Source organism: Marmota monax, unplaced genomic scaffold, assembly GCF_021218885.2.
Source record: "Marmota monax isolate L192 unplaced genomic scaffold, Marmota_monax_Labrador192_F-V1.1 WCK01_AAM20220418_F8-fsc00001, whole genome shotgun sequence".
NCBI classification, from domain to species: domain Eukaryota; kingdom Metazoa; phylum Chordata; class Mammalia; order Rodentia; family Sciuridae; genus Marmota; species Marmota monax.
In genome coordinates this window covers 29,210,456-29,228,287 of record NW_026693777.1, presented here as the reverse complement: position 1 = coordinate 29,228,287, position 17,832 = coordinate 29,210,456, and the positions used below count along the sequence as shown (strand labels likewise).

At 35.5% G+C, this 17,832-nt stretch overlaps 1 protein-coding gene across 1 annotated transcript in view; it reads left to right on the top strand.

Moving 5' to 3' along the window:
- Nucleotides 1-17,832, top strand: part of Peli2 (pellino E3 ubiquitin protein ligase family member 2) — a 174,841-nt gene that overhangs the window by 140,492 nt on the left and 16,517 nt on the right. The window contains exon 3 of the mRNA XM_046461501.2: nucleotides 14,360-14,461. Coding sequence (XP_046317457.1) covers nucleotides 14,360-14,461 — 102 coding nt within the window. The remainder of the gene's footprint in view (nucleotides 1-14,359; nucleotides 14,462-17,832) is intronic.

Below are 17,832 nucleotides of genomic sequence, written 5' to 3'. Positions count from 1 at the left end.
AAAAAAAAGGACAGATCATAATGCAAAAGATTTTTCAAAAGGTAACAGAAGTTCAGAAATGGAATTTTATCATTTACAAGTGTATCAAAAATGTAGAATATAATTGATCCTCATTATTTGCAGATTACATATTACAAATTCACCTACTCACTAAAATTTATTTGTAACTCCAAAAACAATACTCAAGGCCCTTTTATAGTCATTTGGCAAATTTTTTGAATGACCTAACATTCACATTCCCAGCTGATGTACAACAAAGCAAAGATCTCTTCCTTTTGATTCATCTCTATTTAAATAAGTATCCTTTACCTAGTCTATATAGTGTTGGGTTTCCTTGTTTTTATGCTTTTTCTTGGTAACTTCTTAAATCATAGTGTTGACATGATATCAGGTATTCCTCAGTATAAGAAAACTGTGGTGTGCCTTTCAGAAAAAAACACGTGTGTTAGATAAGCTTTGTTCAGCTAAAGTGCTGTTGATTGACTGTGAATTCAAGAAGCTACTCCAGAAAGTGCCAAAGTAAAATCTTTAGTATATGAGTTAACTATGGAAAGGTGGCTAAATTTATGGACTCATGAAAAAGCATAGTAGTGGGTAGCATTGTTGTGAGGTTGAAAGCCAAAAAAAACTTGTAATCACATTACCCAGGATCAGGAACATGTTAAACCTTTTTATTATGAAGAATACTTTATATAGTTGTTTGTAAGAAATATATAGTAGATGGGGTATATTTAAACAGAAACATAAAAGCAAGGTTGTGTATTGATCACTTGATGAAAATGTTTTTATAAGATACTTAAAGGAACCTAATCTTAATCCCAGGAAAAATTTCCCCTAGGAGCAGTGGCTTAATATTCACTAATTCAATATTTGTGGCAAATCTGTATAACCTGACTACTGAGAATAATTATGATTGATCGTACTTAGGGATAAATTGAATAAAAGACATGGAAGACCTTTATGCTCGAAACTACAAGACATTGCAGACAGAAATTAAAGACCTAAATATCTGGAGAGATATGCCATGTTCATGGATTTGAAAACTAAATATTGATGTGAATTCTGCCAAAATTCATCTGTAAATTCAACATAATCTCAATCAAAATTTCAGCAGATGGTTTTTATGACAATTAACAAGCTGATTCTCAAATTCATTTGAAAATGCAAACCTAAAATAGCCAAAACTACATTACAAAACAAGAACAGAGTTGGAATATTATTGATTCCAAGACTTATAAGTCACAGTAAATAAGATAGTGGTATGGGTATAAATAGGTCTTCAGAATAGAGTCCAGAAATAGGTCCACATATATATATGGACATGTGATTTTTTGACAAAAGTTCAAAGGCAGTTCAATTTAGCCTTGTATTTATTTATTTTATGTATTTATTAGTTCTAATCAGTTATACATGACAGTAGAAAGCTCTTTGGGGCTGGGGTTGTGGCTCAGTGGTAGAGTGCTCGCCTACCATACACGAGGCACTGGGTTCAATCCTCAGCACCACATAAATGTAAAATAAAGATGCTGTGTCCATCTAAAAAAAAAATACTTACGAATAAATATTTTTTAAAAAGAAAGAAAGCTCTTTGATTCATTGTACACAAATGGAGCAAAATTTTTCACTTCTCTGGTTGTGCATGGAGTCACACCTTTTGTGCCTAGGGTAATGGTGTCCAACTCATTCCACCATCTTTCCTATTCTTTGCCCCTTCCTCCCTTCCCTTTTGCCCCATCCAAAGTTCTCCACTTATTCCATACCCCCGCCATATGGATTAGCATCCACTTATCAGAGAAAACATTCAGCCCCTAGAATTTTGAGAATGGCTTATTTCACTTGGCATGATATTCTCCAGTTCCATTTACCTGAAAATGCCATAATTTTGTAGAATGGCCTTTTAAATAGACAGTGATTGAATCTCTTGGGAATTCATACACTGAAACATGAACTTTGATCTGACCTTTTGATCATCGTTTTAGTCTGCTCTTGTGTTGCTATTACCAATATACCAAGAGCAACTTAGAAGAGGAAAAATTTATTTTGGCTCACGGTTTCAGAGGTTCAGTCCATGGCAGGCCAACTCCATAGCTCTGGGCCCAAGGTGAGGCCAAACATCATAAAGGAAGGGAATGGCAGAAGAAAGCTGCTCAGGACATGGCAACCAGGAAGTAGAAAGAACACCTGCTTACCAGGGACAAAATATAAACCCTAATGGCACACCTCCAGTGACATCCTGCTTCCGGCCACACCCTACCTCTCTACAGTTACCACCCAGTTAATCCATATCAGTGGAGTATTCCACTGATTAGGTTATGCTGCTCATAATCTGATCATTTCACCTCTGAAAATTATTGCGTTGTTTCACAAATGAGCTTTTATAGAACACCTCATATCTAAACCATAACAAACATATACAATAATTAAATCTAAATGGATAATATACCTAAATAAAACTTTTAAAAGAAAACGTAGAAGAAAAATCTTTGCACCTTTTGGTTAGGCAAAGTTTTCTTAGACATAAAACCAGAAACACGATTCACATAAGAACCAACTGATGGACTGGTGTTGTAGCTCAGTGATAGAGCACTCGCCTAGCACGTGCAAGACCCTGGGTTTGATCCTCAGTATCACATAAAATAAAAAGTAAAATAACAGGTATTGTGTCCCTCTAAACTTAAAAAAATATATATTATAAAAAAAGAACCAATTGATAAGTAGACATCAAAATTAAGAACTTTGGCTCCTTGGAAAAAAGCTATTTAGAGATGAAAATACAAGGTGCAGACTGGGAGAAAATAATTACTTATTATTTATTATTTGAAAAAGGATTCAAATTCAGAATACTTACAAGAACTCAATAATAAACTAATTTTTGAGAATTAGCAAGTTAGACTGAGCCTTCATAATACATGAATGGTATATTAGCATATGAAAAGATTCTTAGTGTCATTTAGTCATTAGGAAAATACAAATTAAAACCCTAATAAGAACACTACACACTCATGAGGGTGGCTAAAATTAAAAGACTGACTGTCCCAAAAGTTGGTAGGAACTTACATTCAGTGTTGATAAAAAAATGCAAAGTGGTATAACCAATTTGGAAAATAATTTTTAATGGTTTTTTTAAAAAGTTAAACATGTACCTGCCATGTCTCACTGTTCTACTCCTAGGTATTTACCCAAAAGAAAGAGAAATGTACATAGCATCTTCATGGAACTAATCCAGTGTTCATCAACTGATGAATGGATGAGCAAATTGTAATAGATCCTTATAATGGACTACTTCTCAGCAATATAAAGTAATGAACTATTGACACACATGTGCTGAAAACAGAAATTATACTTTCTTTATAAGCACCATCACTAAAAAAGTTTTCAAGTAATATTTTTTAATTTGAAAAGTAAAACCCTAAATATATTAAAGAGAAATGAAGAATTAATTGCTTATTCTAAGAATGAGAAAACCCTTTCAGTTATGAAGGAAAAACCCAGAAATCATAAAAGAAGAGACTGATAATTTTGTATAGAATTCTTAAAAATCTGCATAGGAAAAAAGTACTTAATGTGGAAACACAATGAGTGGGAGGATCAGCAACTCCTGTTGCTAAGACAACAAGCCAAAAGAGTAATGGGCAAAGGATAGAAATAGTTCATGGTACAAAGAGATAACTTTTAATATTCTTAAAAACATGTTAGCCTTATTAATAATAGTAGAAATGTTTTTTGAAAGCACAATGAAATTGTTGTTTGCATATCAGAAGGTAAAGATTGTAACAATAACTCCTTGTTTTGATGACAGTGGAGAATATACTCTCATATATACTTCTAGTGAGAAAGTCAATTGATACTACTTTCATGAAAAGTAGTTGGATCATAGCTTTTACTATTAAAAGTACACATACCACATTTCATTTGGTTCAGTAATTTTATTTCTAGGACTTTATCCTATAGGTATATTAATTTAGTTGTTGATTGACCTTTATTTACTTATATGTGGTGCTGGGAATCCAACCCAGTGCCTCACTCATGCTAGGCAAGTATTCTACCACTGAGCCACAACCCCAGCCCAGGATAGATATATTAATTTATATGCAAAAGAATACCTGAATATTTATTACAACATTGCTTATGAAATTTCTTTCTAAATTTTAATGGCCACCAATAAGAGTGTTAATAAGAATACACACACACACACACGAATGAGATAACAATTTACACATTATTGTGTTAAGGGAAAGAAGCAGTAACAGAACACTACAGTGTGCTGTCATTTCTTGCCTAAATTCTGCTAATATAGATGTAAAATTTTCTCTGGGAGAATACACAAGAAACTGATGATGGTGGCTCTTTTGATAGGCTGGAATTGGAAGGAGTATGCTATTTACTGGTTATATTTGGTACTTTGTACACATTATACCTTGTTGAAAATATTCTTTGCCTCATAAATGCCATCAGTACCCTGGAAGACTCCATAAAGTTATTAAATTCTCTAATAGAGTTTACACATTCTATAGTAATCAAAATAATTGACTATGAGACTAATTGTGTTGGGCATTGTAGTCTGGGTGCTTTACAAACATCATCTGAGCTTTTCCAGCAACCCTTGGAGATAGTGGTAATACTTTACAGGTTAGGAAATTCAAACTACAGTCCAAGGACGTACACCTAACATGGAGCTTTGTAAGTTCAGTTTAATGAGACTTGAGGCATATAACATCCAGCATACCTAAACTTTTGTCAAAAAAGAGTTGCAAATGGTTTGGGGTGGTAGCAGGTACTCCAAGGAAAGGCAGCTATTGTCTTACAATCTTGTGTGTTAAGATTGAAATTTGCATGATGTTAGCAGGCTTAACATCTTGAAAGTACCACCTGCCAATATACCTGTTGTCTTGTGAAAAAAATATTTTGATGTTTCTATATAAGTAGAATTTCAAACTTATGTAGGATGATTCCATAAAGAAAATGAGATTCTTCAACAGATGGACAAAATTTAAATATAGGCCAAATCGTCAAACACACAAAAAATCAAGTTTAATGAGGGAAAAAATTTGAACTTCTCCCTTCTTTTTTACAACTTTTAAATAAAGACTTTTGCTTCTATCATTATAAATAATCAATAGGGTTTTGTATTTTGTTTTGTTTGGAATAAGAGTAATTTTAATCTTTTTATTTCTTGATACTCAAGAGATTGTTTGAACTGCCAATAAACTGGCCTATATATTAAAATAATTATATGGTAGATCTTGGGTTATCTTAGTATAAAATCAATTTATGTCAGATCCAGTTTATAGCATCTGGAAATCTGCCTGCTCAGCCCAGCAAATTTACTACTGACTCACCAGAGCACACAGCATATGTGGATGCCTATGTATTTCTTCTCCAGTGCTCTTTGGAAATAAGATATACCTTGTGTTATGGTTTAGATGTGAGGTGTCCCCTGAAAGCACACACATGAGACAATGCAAGAAACCTTAGCTGGGTTATGAGAGCCTTAACCTAATCAGCGCATGAATCCCTTGGTAGGGATTAACTGGACCAGGCAGGGTGTGGCTGGAGGAGGTGGATCCCTGGGAATGAGCCTTTGGGGGATATATTTTGTCCTTGTTGAGCAGAGCTCTCTGTCTCTGCTTCTTGGTGCTTTGCTCCCAGCTGCTTTCCTCCACCACACACTTCGTGGTATTCTGCCTCACCTCAGATCCTGAGAAATGGCATTGGCCACTTATGAACTGAAACAATGAGCCCCCAAATAAACTTTACCTCCTCTAATTGGTATCATCAGGTCATTTGTTCACAGCAGCTGAAAAGCTGACTAAAACACCTTATGTTACCAAACAAATGCATTATTAAATGAGGAAAGTTATTAACCAATGAATTTTGCTTTTTCAGTGTCGTCATTTGCAAGATGCTTTATTCTTATTTATGATTTATATTTATTAGAGTTTAGTCTTTCAATGAGCTTTGCTTCTTGGGACAAGTAGCTATTTATCTGCTTGTATGTAAATATTTAGAGAAATAAATGTTAGAGATCATAGCAGACAGTTTTACATACATCCTTTAAATATCTTCCTCTAAAGTTTAACAACTCCTGTTTTTATATGTACAGTTAGGTTCCCCCTAACTCCAGATTAATCTTAAGGTATTCAACAATGAGAAAATACTGTTTTATTTTCACTGAAATACTTGGCACTTCACAAGAATACTGCATCTTCATTCTCATGCTTCTTGCTCCTGGCTAGAGCTGTAAATGTAAGAGCAAAGGCACTGCTGTTTCAAAAGGAGTCCGTTGAAAGTCACTTTCTCTACCTCTCACTAAGAGAGGCTCCCCCATCCCCTGCCCCTCTGGTGACCATGCACGAGTGGTCTTTGTTGCAGAATCAAGCCCTGGGTGGCCAGTAGTCCTAATGCCTGGCCTCCAGACCATTGCCTTCTGCCATGGATATGGTACTCAGGACCTCATGCTTCCTCATTCCCTCCTGCTCTGTCTGGTGCCACCACACAGACAGTGGGGGAGATGTTACCAAGAAGCAGTAGAACTTTAAAGTCTTGATTTAGAATGGACTGTCATTTTATGGTAACTAGTGCACAGTGCGTGTTGAGCAAGGTGAACATGTTTATATATGTAGACATGTGTCCAAGTCAAGGAGGTTGCTTTAATAGGAGGAGATTAGCTTAATAGGTTTAGAATCACAGTGAAGTACTCCATACAAACTTGAGTAAAACCTTTCACTTGTTCAGCACTTTGTGATATACTTGGTGGATACAGAAGTAGCTGAAACATCTCTGCTTTTCTATAGCAGTGACTTTCCTAGGACAAGACTGCACAATGATAAAACCAAGGCTCAGAGCACTTGAGTAACTTGCATAGAGTCCCATAGCCAGCTGATGATACAGTGGCAATCTGGCCCCATCTGTACTATTAACCACAAAATATACTGATGGAATTGGAGGCTGATTTAAAAAGACAGTTCTTCCCTCCAGGAACTTTTCATATGGCTAGAAGTTGTATAGTTCCCAGGGACAGATCACAAAGCATATGAACTTGATCTTGCTCAGTTCTCTAGCTGTAGCCCTTGGTGTTCTTATCTTCCAAACTGTGTCTGAGTCAGGTCATCTATCTTTATAATCAGAACCATCAAACAAATTCAGCTTCATTGTAATCAGGAGTACCCCCAAATTAGAAACAGGGTTCTCCTCAAATGTTCTTACCCTTAGGCATCTGTGCTCACTGATTCTCTCTGCCCCACTCCTGTCCAGGCCTGTGCATGCTGTAGGTTCTCTGCCTGGTTTACTGAATAGCTCAATAAGCTGATCCAGGATGGGCATAGGAGTGGCCCCCTGCCAAGTTCAAAGCCATTGCCTCTAACAAATAGACATATCATTTTTATTTACTAGGAAATACTGTTGATTTTTATAAAAAAAAAAAAAAACCAAGTTAACATTCAGTGACTTTTGCTACCATACCCATGGGCAGGGCACTCATTTGAAATCTGGTTCCTTGGAAAGATAGAATATTTTAAAGGGATGCATGTGACATAAATTATAAAATTTCTTTAGCCACCTTCTCTCTTTAGAAATAGTACTCATACATATTTTATACATAAATTGACAAGGATGGCAGAGACCTCATCTTCCCTGTAGCAATTTGAACCAGACTGATTGAGGATTTATTGCCTAATTATACCTGTCATCCTGACATAAAAGTCATTAGTTCTGGAAAAACAAGTTTGTCATGCCAGGATTATCCCTAATTAATACAGTCAATAGCTAATGTATATTTAAAGCCAAGAGAATAGTAACCTCCGAGTAATATGTTATGGACTACAAGGAACTGATGGAAAACATCTTTGGGTCATGAAGCAGTGCTCAAAAGTACAGATTTGCATCTGAGGGAAGAAAATGCCACTTTACACAGCGTTCCTTTTGCGTTGAATATAGTGAAATTGGTGCAACTGGCATTGACCCCATTTGTTGATGAATTATAAAAGTAGTAACTGAAGAGTCAGAGAGGTTATTTAATTTGGTTTTAATTGATGAGAACCCAAACTAGCCTTCAAGCCTGATCTACAGTGGTGTTTCCTCAGCATTGAAATCTACTAGCCAAGTTGATCTTGGCAGTATCCACATAGGGATTCTGCTTTCCTACATGTAAAGTTGGAGCTCAGCAGAATAGACCAAGTAATCATAGTCAGAGAGCCACTTTGGCATCAATGGTTTTTTGTTTGTTTGTTTGTTTGTTTTTTGGCCTGATGTTCTGGCATGCGCTGGATTATCAGTGGATACTGCAGCCAGTGGTCCCGTTATACATCCATATGTGCTCGATAATCTCTAGTACCCACACTGCTCTGCCCAGCATCACAGTGTACATGGGTTTTGGAATGGGAAAAATCATGCAGCAGTTATTTCCAGGCTGCCATAAAAGTTACAGCAAAATCATTTATGCACATTTCTACCACAAGCATACATATCAAAAGTTGTTTTTGAATTAAATTCATTGGCCCCATCCAGACTTATCCCCAAACAGTTTTGTTATTGTGTTTTCCACAGTAGTTAAAAAACTTCTCCAGCAACATACTCTGTTATAGACTGTTTGTGTTTAATAACCAAAATTTCATGAGAGGTCAGGATAGTTATTTTTCTAATTTTTATCAGGTCTTTTCTGCAGTTATCATTTTGTATAGCTATTTATTTTCAAGTTGTATGATGGATTGAAATATTTTATTGCAAATAAGAAATAGCAGTTAAAGTGGGTGAAAATAAAGTTGCCCTTTAAAGTATGCAGACTCCTCAGCAGGGGAGCCTCTAGTTGGCCCATCAGTCCTAGGCAGAGGACCTCATTGTGCTCATCATTTAAAGGCTGTTGAACACAAGTTTAGATTGTTTTTCTCCATGGACCCCAAATGACAAAGGGCTCACAGCTCCCAGAGTCAACTATGAGGAGACGTGTCAGCCTGAGAGTGCCTGCAACCTCTCCCCAGAGAATTAATGATGGGCGGTGGCAGATGAGGGGCCCTGGCTCTGTCCCAGCTCAACTAGCCCACCAGCTCCTTCTTCCCAGGCCCTGGTAAGGGACTCAGCAGCAGTGCAGTGGGTTCCATTACCCTCACACATCTGAGGCAGAGCTCTCACACTGCTGTGAACACTCAGGATCTAGCTGGGAAAGGCTCCTTCAGCCCTTGGTCCTCTCTTCTGAGAAGCAAATACAGCGCCAATTGTGCTTACACACAGAGAAGACAGTGCAGGGCAGGCTTTTCCAGGAATTGTCATGTGAGTTAGTCACACCACTGTGTGCCCTGTGGTTCTATAGTAATCAGCATCCAGGATGTCTAGACAAAGGCATTGTTAAACCTTCGAGTCATTTTGTTCTAAGGAAGACAGTAATAGACAAATTGGGTGTAGTTCTGAAGAAAAAGAATTTCATTTCCCTTCGTTCGAATCTCTCTCTCTCTCTCTCTCTCTCTCTCTCTCTCTCTCTCCCCCCCCCCATTCCCTTAAATGAGGCAGACTGTGGTTTAGAGAACATACACTTTTAGTATTCATAACGCGTGGAGTTTGCCAAAGTTTGGCGTCATCATTTCTAAAATAAGAAGTTATTTTCTTCTGCTTTCTTGGTGTCCCCTCTATTCCTGCTCCAAATGTGTAAGGACTAAAAAATGTCCCATGTGACATGGTTGGTGGCTTTTGCCTCCTCTGACAATGCTTTAAAAGAATGCCTTACAGATAAATTTCTTTTATACATACTGATATATAAATATTAAGTTTAGATAGTGATAAAAATTTTTCTTAACAAGTCTTCTAACAACTGAGGAGTACTACAGTACAAATTTATATTTGTTCTAACTGTAGACAGTCTTACCACTTTCAGGAGCCCACACTACTTCTCTCGGTAGCATCCCTCTGCTCTGTGGGAAGACTCTGCTGCCCACTGTAGTAGATACCCTAGCCCTCACCCTTGGGTGTAGGTAAGCTGTACACAAAAAGTCATAATGTCTTCTGTGATGAGTCACAGACATAGGGAAAAAAATGGTCTGGCACTGAGTCACCTTGGAAACTGGTTGTTCCATTTGTCTCTTGTGTGGCAAATTATTCCCAAATTTGGTGACTTTTCAGAAATCATTCCATTGTGTATTATTTTGGGTCAAGGCTGTCACTAGTCTGCGTGCTGAGTGCTGGGGCAGCTAGAAGGGAGTGTCCATTCCCAAAGTGGCATCCCACTTGCATGTCTGCATCCTGGTGCTCCTTGGCCTCCTTCTCCCCCAGGGCAGTTTATCCAAGTCAGACTTCCTAGCTGCAGCTTAGAACTCATGTGGGAGCTGAGGGCTTCTCCATACCCAGCCACAAAAGTTCCAGGTGTCACTTCTATAGCATTTTGTGGTTTAGGCAAGTTCCTAAGGCAGACAGATTGAGAGGAAGACAAATTAGATTGCACCTCCTTGTCTAAACAGCAGAAAGTTATGGGCCATAAATAGGAACTGATAGAAAACTCCTTCAGGGGATGAATGTTTTGTAAGTACTGGTTGCCCAAGAGCTACTTTGTATTCGAGGAGCAAAAGTAAAATGTTATACGTTGTTTGTTCTGCTTTGTGTTTGAGTTTTGCCTTAATATCCTGAAATCAGTGAGGCTGGCTTTGACTCCCTGTTGATTAATTATGATGGAATGGCAAGAGGGAGCTCATAGGTGGGAGAAAGTTTTTTGGAATGAGGGACTGGGAATCTGGCAGTGCTGTAGACTAATAGGAAACCCAAGAGGAGAAGGGTGTTTGACCAAAGTATCAGGATACTTTAGACTACAGGTAACAAAATGCAAAGTGCCCAACCAAAATCAGCCTAAAATACACATTTCTATTAGAAGACTGGGGATAGGTAGTTCTAGGTTTGGCTCAGCATCTCAAAGATATCATGCTGTCAGTCACCTTTTCTGAGTCTTTTGACATACTGTCAGTCAACTTCTCTTGAGAGTCTTTTGATACCCCTCTTATGTTGCAAGATAACCACCTCAGCTTCATCACCATATCATTATAGTAATGACAGAGAAAGAAAGAGTCTCCTCTGATGTCTTTCATCCCCAGGAACCTGACAACAGATTTCTGTTGAGTCCCACTGGCCAGAATACAGCTACATGTTCATGGGCTAGCCTCGGGGAGAGCTGGGTTAGAATTGGTCAGGCTTTCCCAGGGAAGCGAGGAGAAAGACATTAAGTGGCACCAGCCTGGCTGCCACAGAGTCATATGCCCCCTACCCCAAATGGGCAAAGTCTTAACTGGTTTCTAGAAAATATTAATTTTTATAGTTAATTTCTCTATTGACTTTCTCTTGTTTACTTTGTGTTTGAGAGCTACTCCCATTTCCTCTTAACAAATAAAAGAATTAATTTTTCCACATACTTTAAAATTTGAATGAAAGCTCTTTGGCTGCCATGAAGATGGGTTTCCTGGTGATATCTTGTAGGATTGCCCTCCTGCTGTCATTACTTACTTCATACCCCTCTAAGTGCCTTTGTGTGCATATAGGTTTACATAAGGAAGGACTCTAGGCAGGAGCATGCTTGTTTTAGAGTCTGGAGACTTAGAGAACTCCCTGACCTTTTTTAGTTGTAAGTTGGACCAGGACACCAATTTTAACTATTCTAATTCCTGAATGGCAAAGGCTGGCTGAACTGAGCCGAGTCAGTAACACAGTAGCATAGAACTGAGAAAACCCAGATCCTCAACTAAGAAGAAAACACCTTGATCCAAAAGGGCCTGGTGTGGGAGAGTGGGGAAGGTTGCTGCCTTCTCTGCACAGCTGCATGAGAGAAACGGTGTCTATGTCTATCCCACATGCTGCTAGGGCCCATTTTCTTCATGATGTTAAAAGGCTGAGCTTTCAAAGTAAGCTTGTAGGAAGATCATAACATTATGTTACAGAAATTGTACTTGAACTGAATTACAGTGAATGTCAAAAGAAGGCCTATCTACCTATCCTCCTTTCTGATATTTCAGAAATAGATTTCAAAACAAATGTTTTGGAGAAATTTTTATTTCCAAAATACCTGAAACAATTGACTCACGTCAGTGATATCTATTTCTAAAAGTGATTTTTTTTCATTGCCATATTTCTGATTAGTATATTATAACTGTACATAATGGTGGGATTTGTTGTTACATTATTCATACATGGACCCAACATAACAATATAATTTGGCCAATATCGTTCCTCAATATTTCCCCTTTCCCTCCCCTTTTCTTTCCCCCTGCTTGGTTTCCTCTACTATCTCTTCCAATTTTCATGAGGCCTTCCCTACCAGGAAGTCATATTTTAAGTGTTAAAAAATATTGTTAAAAAATTGATACTTCTAGTAAAAGAAGGGGGGGATGAATGCTTTATGTACTTGTAGACCACTGTATAAGATAGAACCCAAGTGAGAAAGTGAAAATTGATCTCCGGCTAGATAGCTCCTACACTTTCCCCAAGCCACCTAAATCTGACCCCACCCTAGTGTTTAATATACACAGACAAGATCATGCAAGCCCTAAATCATGTAATCAGGGAAATCTGCACCTCTCCATCAACTTCTGAGGATCTTAGTGGTGGCCTTAGTTTCCCTAGTTTTGACTGCCACCTTTTGCTCCAAAATTTCAGTTCTGAATTAAGTCTCAGTCTTCTCAGGCTAACTCATCACCATACTCTGCACCATGCAGGTGCAGCTGGTATGTGGGCTTCTGAATAGGCAGGACTCCTCTCTGGCATTGCCTCAGAGAAATCCCTGCCAGAACTGGAAGGGACTTCCAGGTGGATGTCACTGACTCAAAGTGCACCAGCCAGCCCCCTACAAGGCTTGCATTATGTGTGTTGCCTCAGAGCCACTCACCACTACTTAGGGCTTGTGTCTCTCTTCTCTCATTTTCCCATCTTCCCCAAATCTTCATATTATAGTTTAGCAGTCTTCCCCAGCTTTACTGAGATATAACTGAAAATTGTATATTGCAAGGTACCCAGCATGATGATTTGATATATGTATACATTATAAAATGATTTCCACAATCGAGTTAAATTATATGTCCACCACGTCCACCTATGTCACATTGAAAATAGTTCTTTATAAATTTGGCTTTCAGACAGTGTTACACCAGCACTATGGAATTTATCTGATTCAGATCAATGAAAAGTTAGAAGATTTTATTTGTTAATGAAGTTAAATAGTTTAAGAACTATTTTTCAGATTCCTGAACTTATTAAAGATCTGTATTATCTTTAATACTTTTATTATCTTCATAATAACATGTAAAATAAAACATCAATTCAATAACAAAGTTCCTTAGGGCAAGTGATTAAATAACCATGAGATTAACCAGGTTCACTTCAAAGATGATTTGGAATGTTGTACTATTTATTGCTCTAGGCAATTATAGTAGTCAAATATAAATGTTCACAGAGTACATTTTCATTAACATGCTGTATATATCCAGCTACTTCCATATGTTTTCTGGATGTCACACAATGTCATCATTAAATAAATATTTAATAGAAAGGTTTATTAAAGTTTTATTATACTTAAAAGAGTAGAAATGAAGATAGATTAAGTTAAAAGTAATGGAGAAATGTAATTGAAATAACTTGGAAGTACAATTTAAATTAATACCTTTCTTAATTTAGAAATATTAAAAGTATATGACCACAATTTAAGATGTGTTTAAATATATCATTATGGAGAAAATAAGAGCAATATTTTATCTCACTATTTCTATGTTATTTGAATAAGAATATTAATTGTTCTTAGTCTAAAACAGAAAAAAAGACAAGTTAACTACCTTATTTATCAACTCATTAAATATATTGATGTGGCTGTCATTAGCACATGTGTATTATTACATAGAAATCCTTACAGAGCATTGACAATTTTTTTCAGTGCTTATAATCAGTGCTTATAATACTGTGCTTACAATCTCTGTAACCTAGGAAAAATAACATAATGTTATTGACTTACCTATTGTGTGAAATACATTTTAAAATTTTAAATAAATCACTATATTCAGTTTAAAAATTCTATCATTGAGTTTATATAAATGGAGAAACTATGTTTCTGTGGAAATGTTAAATCAAGTTGTGCAAGCTAGTAAAATAGCTTTGATTTGATTTAAATAAAATATTGTTCACATCAGGATATATGAAAAAACTAGAATTGTGACTATTGGCTCCTCTGTGATCCAGGGGACAGAGCACAGGGATAGACTCTTTGACTATGAAGAAAATGCTGTCCTGTGCTAGGTTTCCTGATAAAGTAATGAATCCTAACAAGAAACAGATTGTAATAATTTGTTAAAATGAACTTTTGATAAGTGTTTTATTTATTTGTTTGTTTGTTTGTTTATTTCATGATCAGGCTATCAGCTGCAAAGGTCAACACAGCATATCCTACACTTTGTCGAGAAATCAGACTGTGGTGGTCGAGTACACACATGATAAAGACACAGATATGTTTCAGGTAACATCTTTCTTTTCTAATTAAAGTGTTATTTTGCATTTTCCCTTTACTTGAATATTTTGATATGTGACTAGAACATCCAACACAGTAGTGTTTGATGATGTTGAGGGGGAAGAAGTTAGGATAATATAAAACTTATTCCTATTTAGTTTTTAAAAAATTTAAAAAATTTTAAAAATATAAAAAGAAATTATAAATGCCACATTGTCAGATCTCAGTGCAATAAAAATAGGTATTAATGAGAATAAAAAAATTTTAAGCCAACCACTTTGAAAGCTAACATGAATATATTTATACTTTCTAAGTAACACTTGGGTCAAAATTTCAATTCTAGGCCTTTTAGAAAAAGCTGTGGGAACACTTTATAGTAAAAGTCAACATGATATAGCCAACATCTCACTTGTCTTCTAGAAAAACATAAAACTTAAATATTTTCATTATTAAAATATAAGAAAATAAATGAAGATAAAGGTACAATTCATTTCAGAAAGGTTTTTTTAATGACAATAATAAAATAATTAAGAACCTGGTTAACTAAGGATGGGCTCAGAAATAGTTTTAGTAGTACATAATTGCAAATTCAAAAATATACCAATAGAAAGCAAAAGGAAAGAAAGTCCTCAATTAATGAATAGAATTGATAAATAAATCCAAGATTTGGCACTTTAAAACAACGAAAATCAAAATTTGGGCTAATAAAAGAAAAGAAGCAAACATAAGTTGCAAACAATTAGGTTTTGCATTCTATGTGGAGAGTTAAATTCTTAAATAATGATGAAACAAATGTCAAAATGTTTGCTAGATACTGATGTCATACCCTATGCCAAAATAAATATTAAAGAGAGTAAGCATTTAAATGTGAAAATGAAAGAACAAAAGTCCTAGAACAAAATTTAGCTGAATTCATGTTTTTGGAATGGGGAAGATTTAGTAACAAATGAAAACATAGATTTTGCTACACAACTTCTTTGTGAATGTCAGGAAATTGAAAAGCATTTAAACTAGGGGACAATTTGGGCAACAAATCAAGTAGACAAAGGACTGGTGACTATAATATATTAACTGCCATTCACTAACCTGAAAAAAATGGACAATGAGCAAAACATGTAGTTCTCAAAAGAAGAAATATATCCAGGCACAGTGACGTACACCTGTAATCCCAGTGACTTGGAAGGCAGAGCTAGGAAGACTGCACATTCAAGGCCAGCCTCAGTAACTTAATGAGACCCTGACTCAAAATAAAAAATAAAAAGGGGTGGGAATGTGTCTCAGTGGTTAAGCACCCCTGAGTTCAATTCCTGGTATTAAAAAAAAGAAGAAGAAGAAAAGAAGGAAGGAGAGAAGGAAATGAAGGAATATAAATAACTAGTAAATATATTTGAAATTTTTAAAATGCCAAATAAATTAATAGTATAATACTTGATTACCTGTTAATTGGAAAGTGTAAACATAGCACTGTAAAGCCTTGTATGGAAATGACACAGCATTTGGCGCTGTGAATTTTGCAGTGTTACCAGTAATTTAAAACAATCAGACCTACTGGCCCAGTAATTCTATCACTATCAAGTTTTTATGCACAAATAATTAAGGAATATGAATAAAAATTTAACTACAAAGATATCCACACAGCATTGCATATGCTAATAAAAATCTAGAAATAAATTGATACTCCAGTGTTGGATGAGAATGGTTACAGTAGGGTACCTTTAAATGCAAAATACCATGTAGCCATTGAATGATTATTAAATAAGAAATACAATAAAATGAGTTTAAAAAGCATATGTACACACATATACGTGGATAAACATGTACATGAAAGAGAAATGTACTGGAAAGAAATGCCCCAGCTCTTTTACCCTATTTTCTGTAACATCATGGAGTGCATTCCTAACCTGGACCACCTATGTCAGATCTTTTAAATGAAAGAGAAATAAAAATCTAAAATAAAATTGTCTGCTTCCTTTAAAAATTCTCTCAAAATTTGGGAGTAATACTACTTTTTCTTTTGTTCATCAAATTAAAAATTAGTGGCAAAAATGCAATAAATTAGCCACCTGGTGGAAAAAATGTTTTAGCATTTAATGCCATCAAATTTCAAATTAAAGATTCAAAGTATTTTTCTAAAAAATTCAAAGTATTAGAAGAAAACATGAGGAATTATTATTTAACTTCAAGTTAGGAAGAACTTTCTAATTCTTAAACAGAACCCACAAAGCACAAAAGAAATGATTAATAAATATTGGGCTTTAGATAGATAAATTTCTGTGTGGCCAAAATATAATAAAAGTAAAAAAAAAAAGATAAATGGGAAAATATTTACAATTCATATTACAAAGGGTCTCAAACATGTGAGGTCCTCCTAGAAATCACTAAGAAAAGACCTACAGTTGAATAGGTTAATCAGCAAGGAACCAGACAGGGGAAAGGAAATATGTCTTAGAAATAAGAAAGTTCATTGAACTTCACTTTTTAAAAAAGGAAATGTGAAAAAATCACACAGAGATAATATTTTTTACTTACCAGATTAGAACAAATCTAGAAGGTTTTGTCAAGGATTTGGGGAAATAGACACTCTTTTATCTGCCATAAATTGATATAACCTCTGTGGGATAGTGATTTAGAAATGACTATGAAAAATATTAAATACTTACATATGTTGACTCAGCTCCTGTCTTTATAATGCTCTTCTATTTCTCGAGACTCAGCTCAGAGATATCAGTACATAAATGCAAAATGACTTTGTACAAAGTTCTTGCTCAAAGCATTTACTTAAAAAGCACCATGGAAGTGTTTCAAGGAATTAATTAATTTAAAAATATGAATATGCTATTCATTTGCATTTTGTGGTATTTATAATATTTTAAATTTATAGTTTGTTGTGATTTTTTATTTATTGTTAATAGATGCTTTCTCTCATTAAAAAAAAACTAAAAACTAGAAACAACTGTAAAGTCCTTTAGTAGGAGACCAGGTCAGTAAATCTGAGAAGAGCCGTACAGTGGACTTCTCCATGACTATAGCAAAGAAAGGCTCTATGTATAGACTCAAAAAAAAGTTCTAAACATATGAAATGGAATAAAATTAATATTATTAAATACATTGAGTCCTACTGATATGTTAGATTCAATTAAGATTGTTTGATGTTAAATATTAGTAAATAATGATGTTAAATGTTAAATATCACATTAATAATAAATATTTCAACAGTTATTAAATGTTAAATTAGTATTGTTAATGGTTTAAATAATGCTTATATGAGTTAAAAATCTCCCAAAAGGTAAACAAGACATTCGCAAAGCAGTGGGGAAGGGGGCCTGGGCAGAGGGTATGCAGGAAGATAGTTCATACTTTTTGATTTTGGAACCATATGG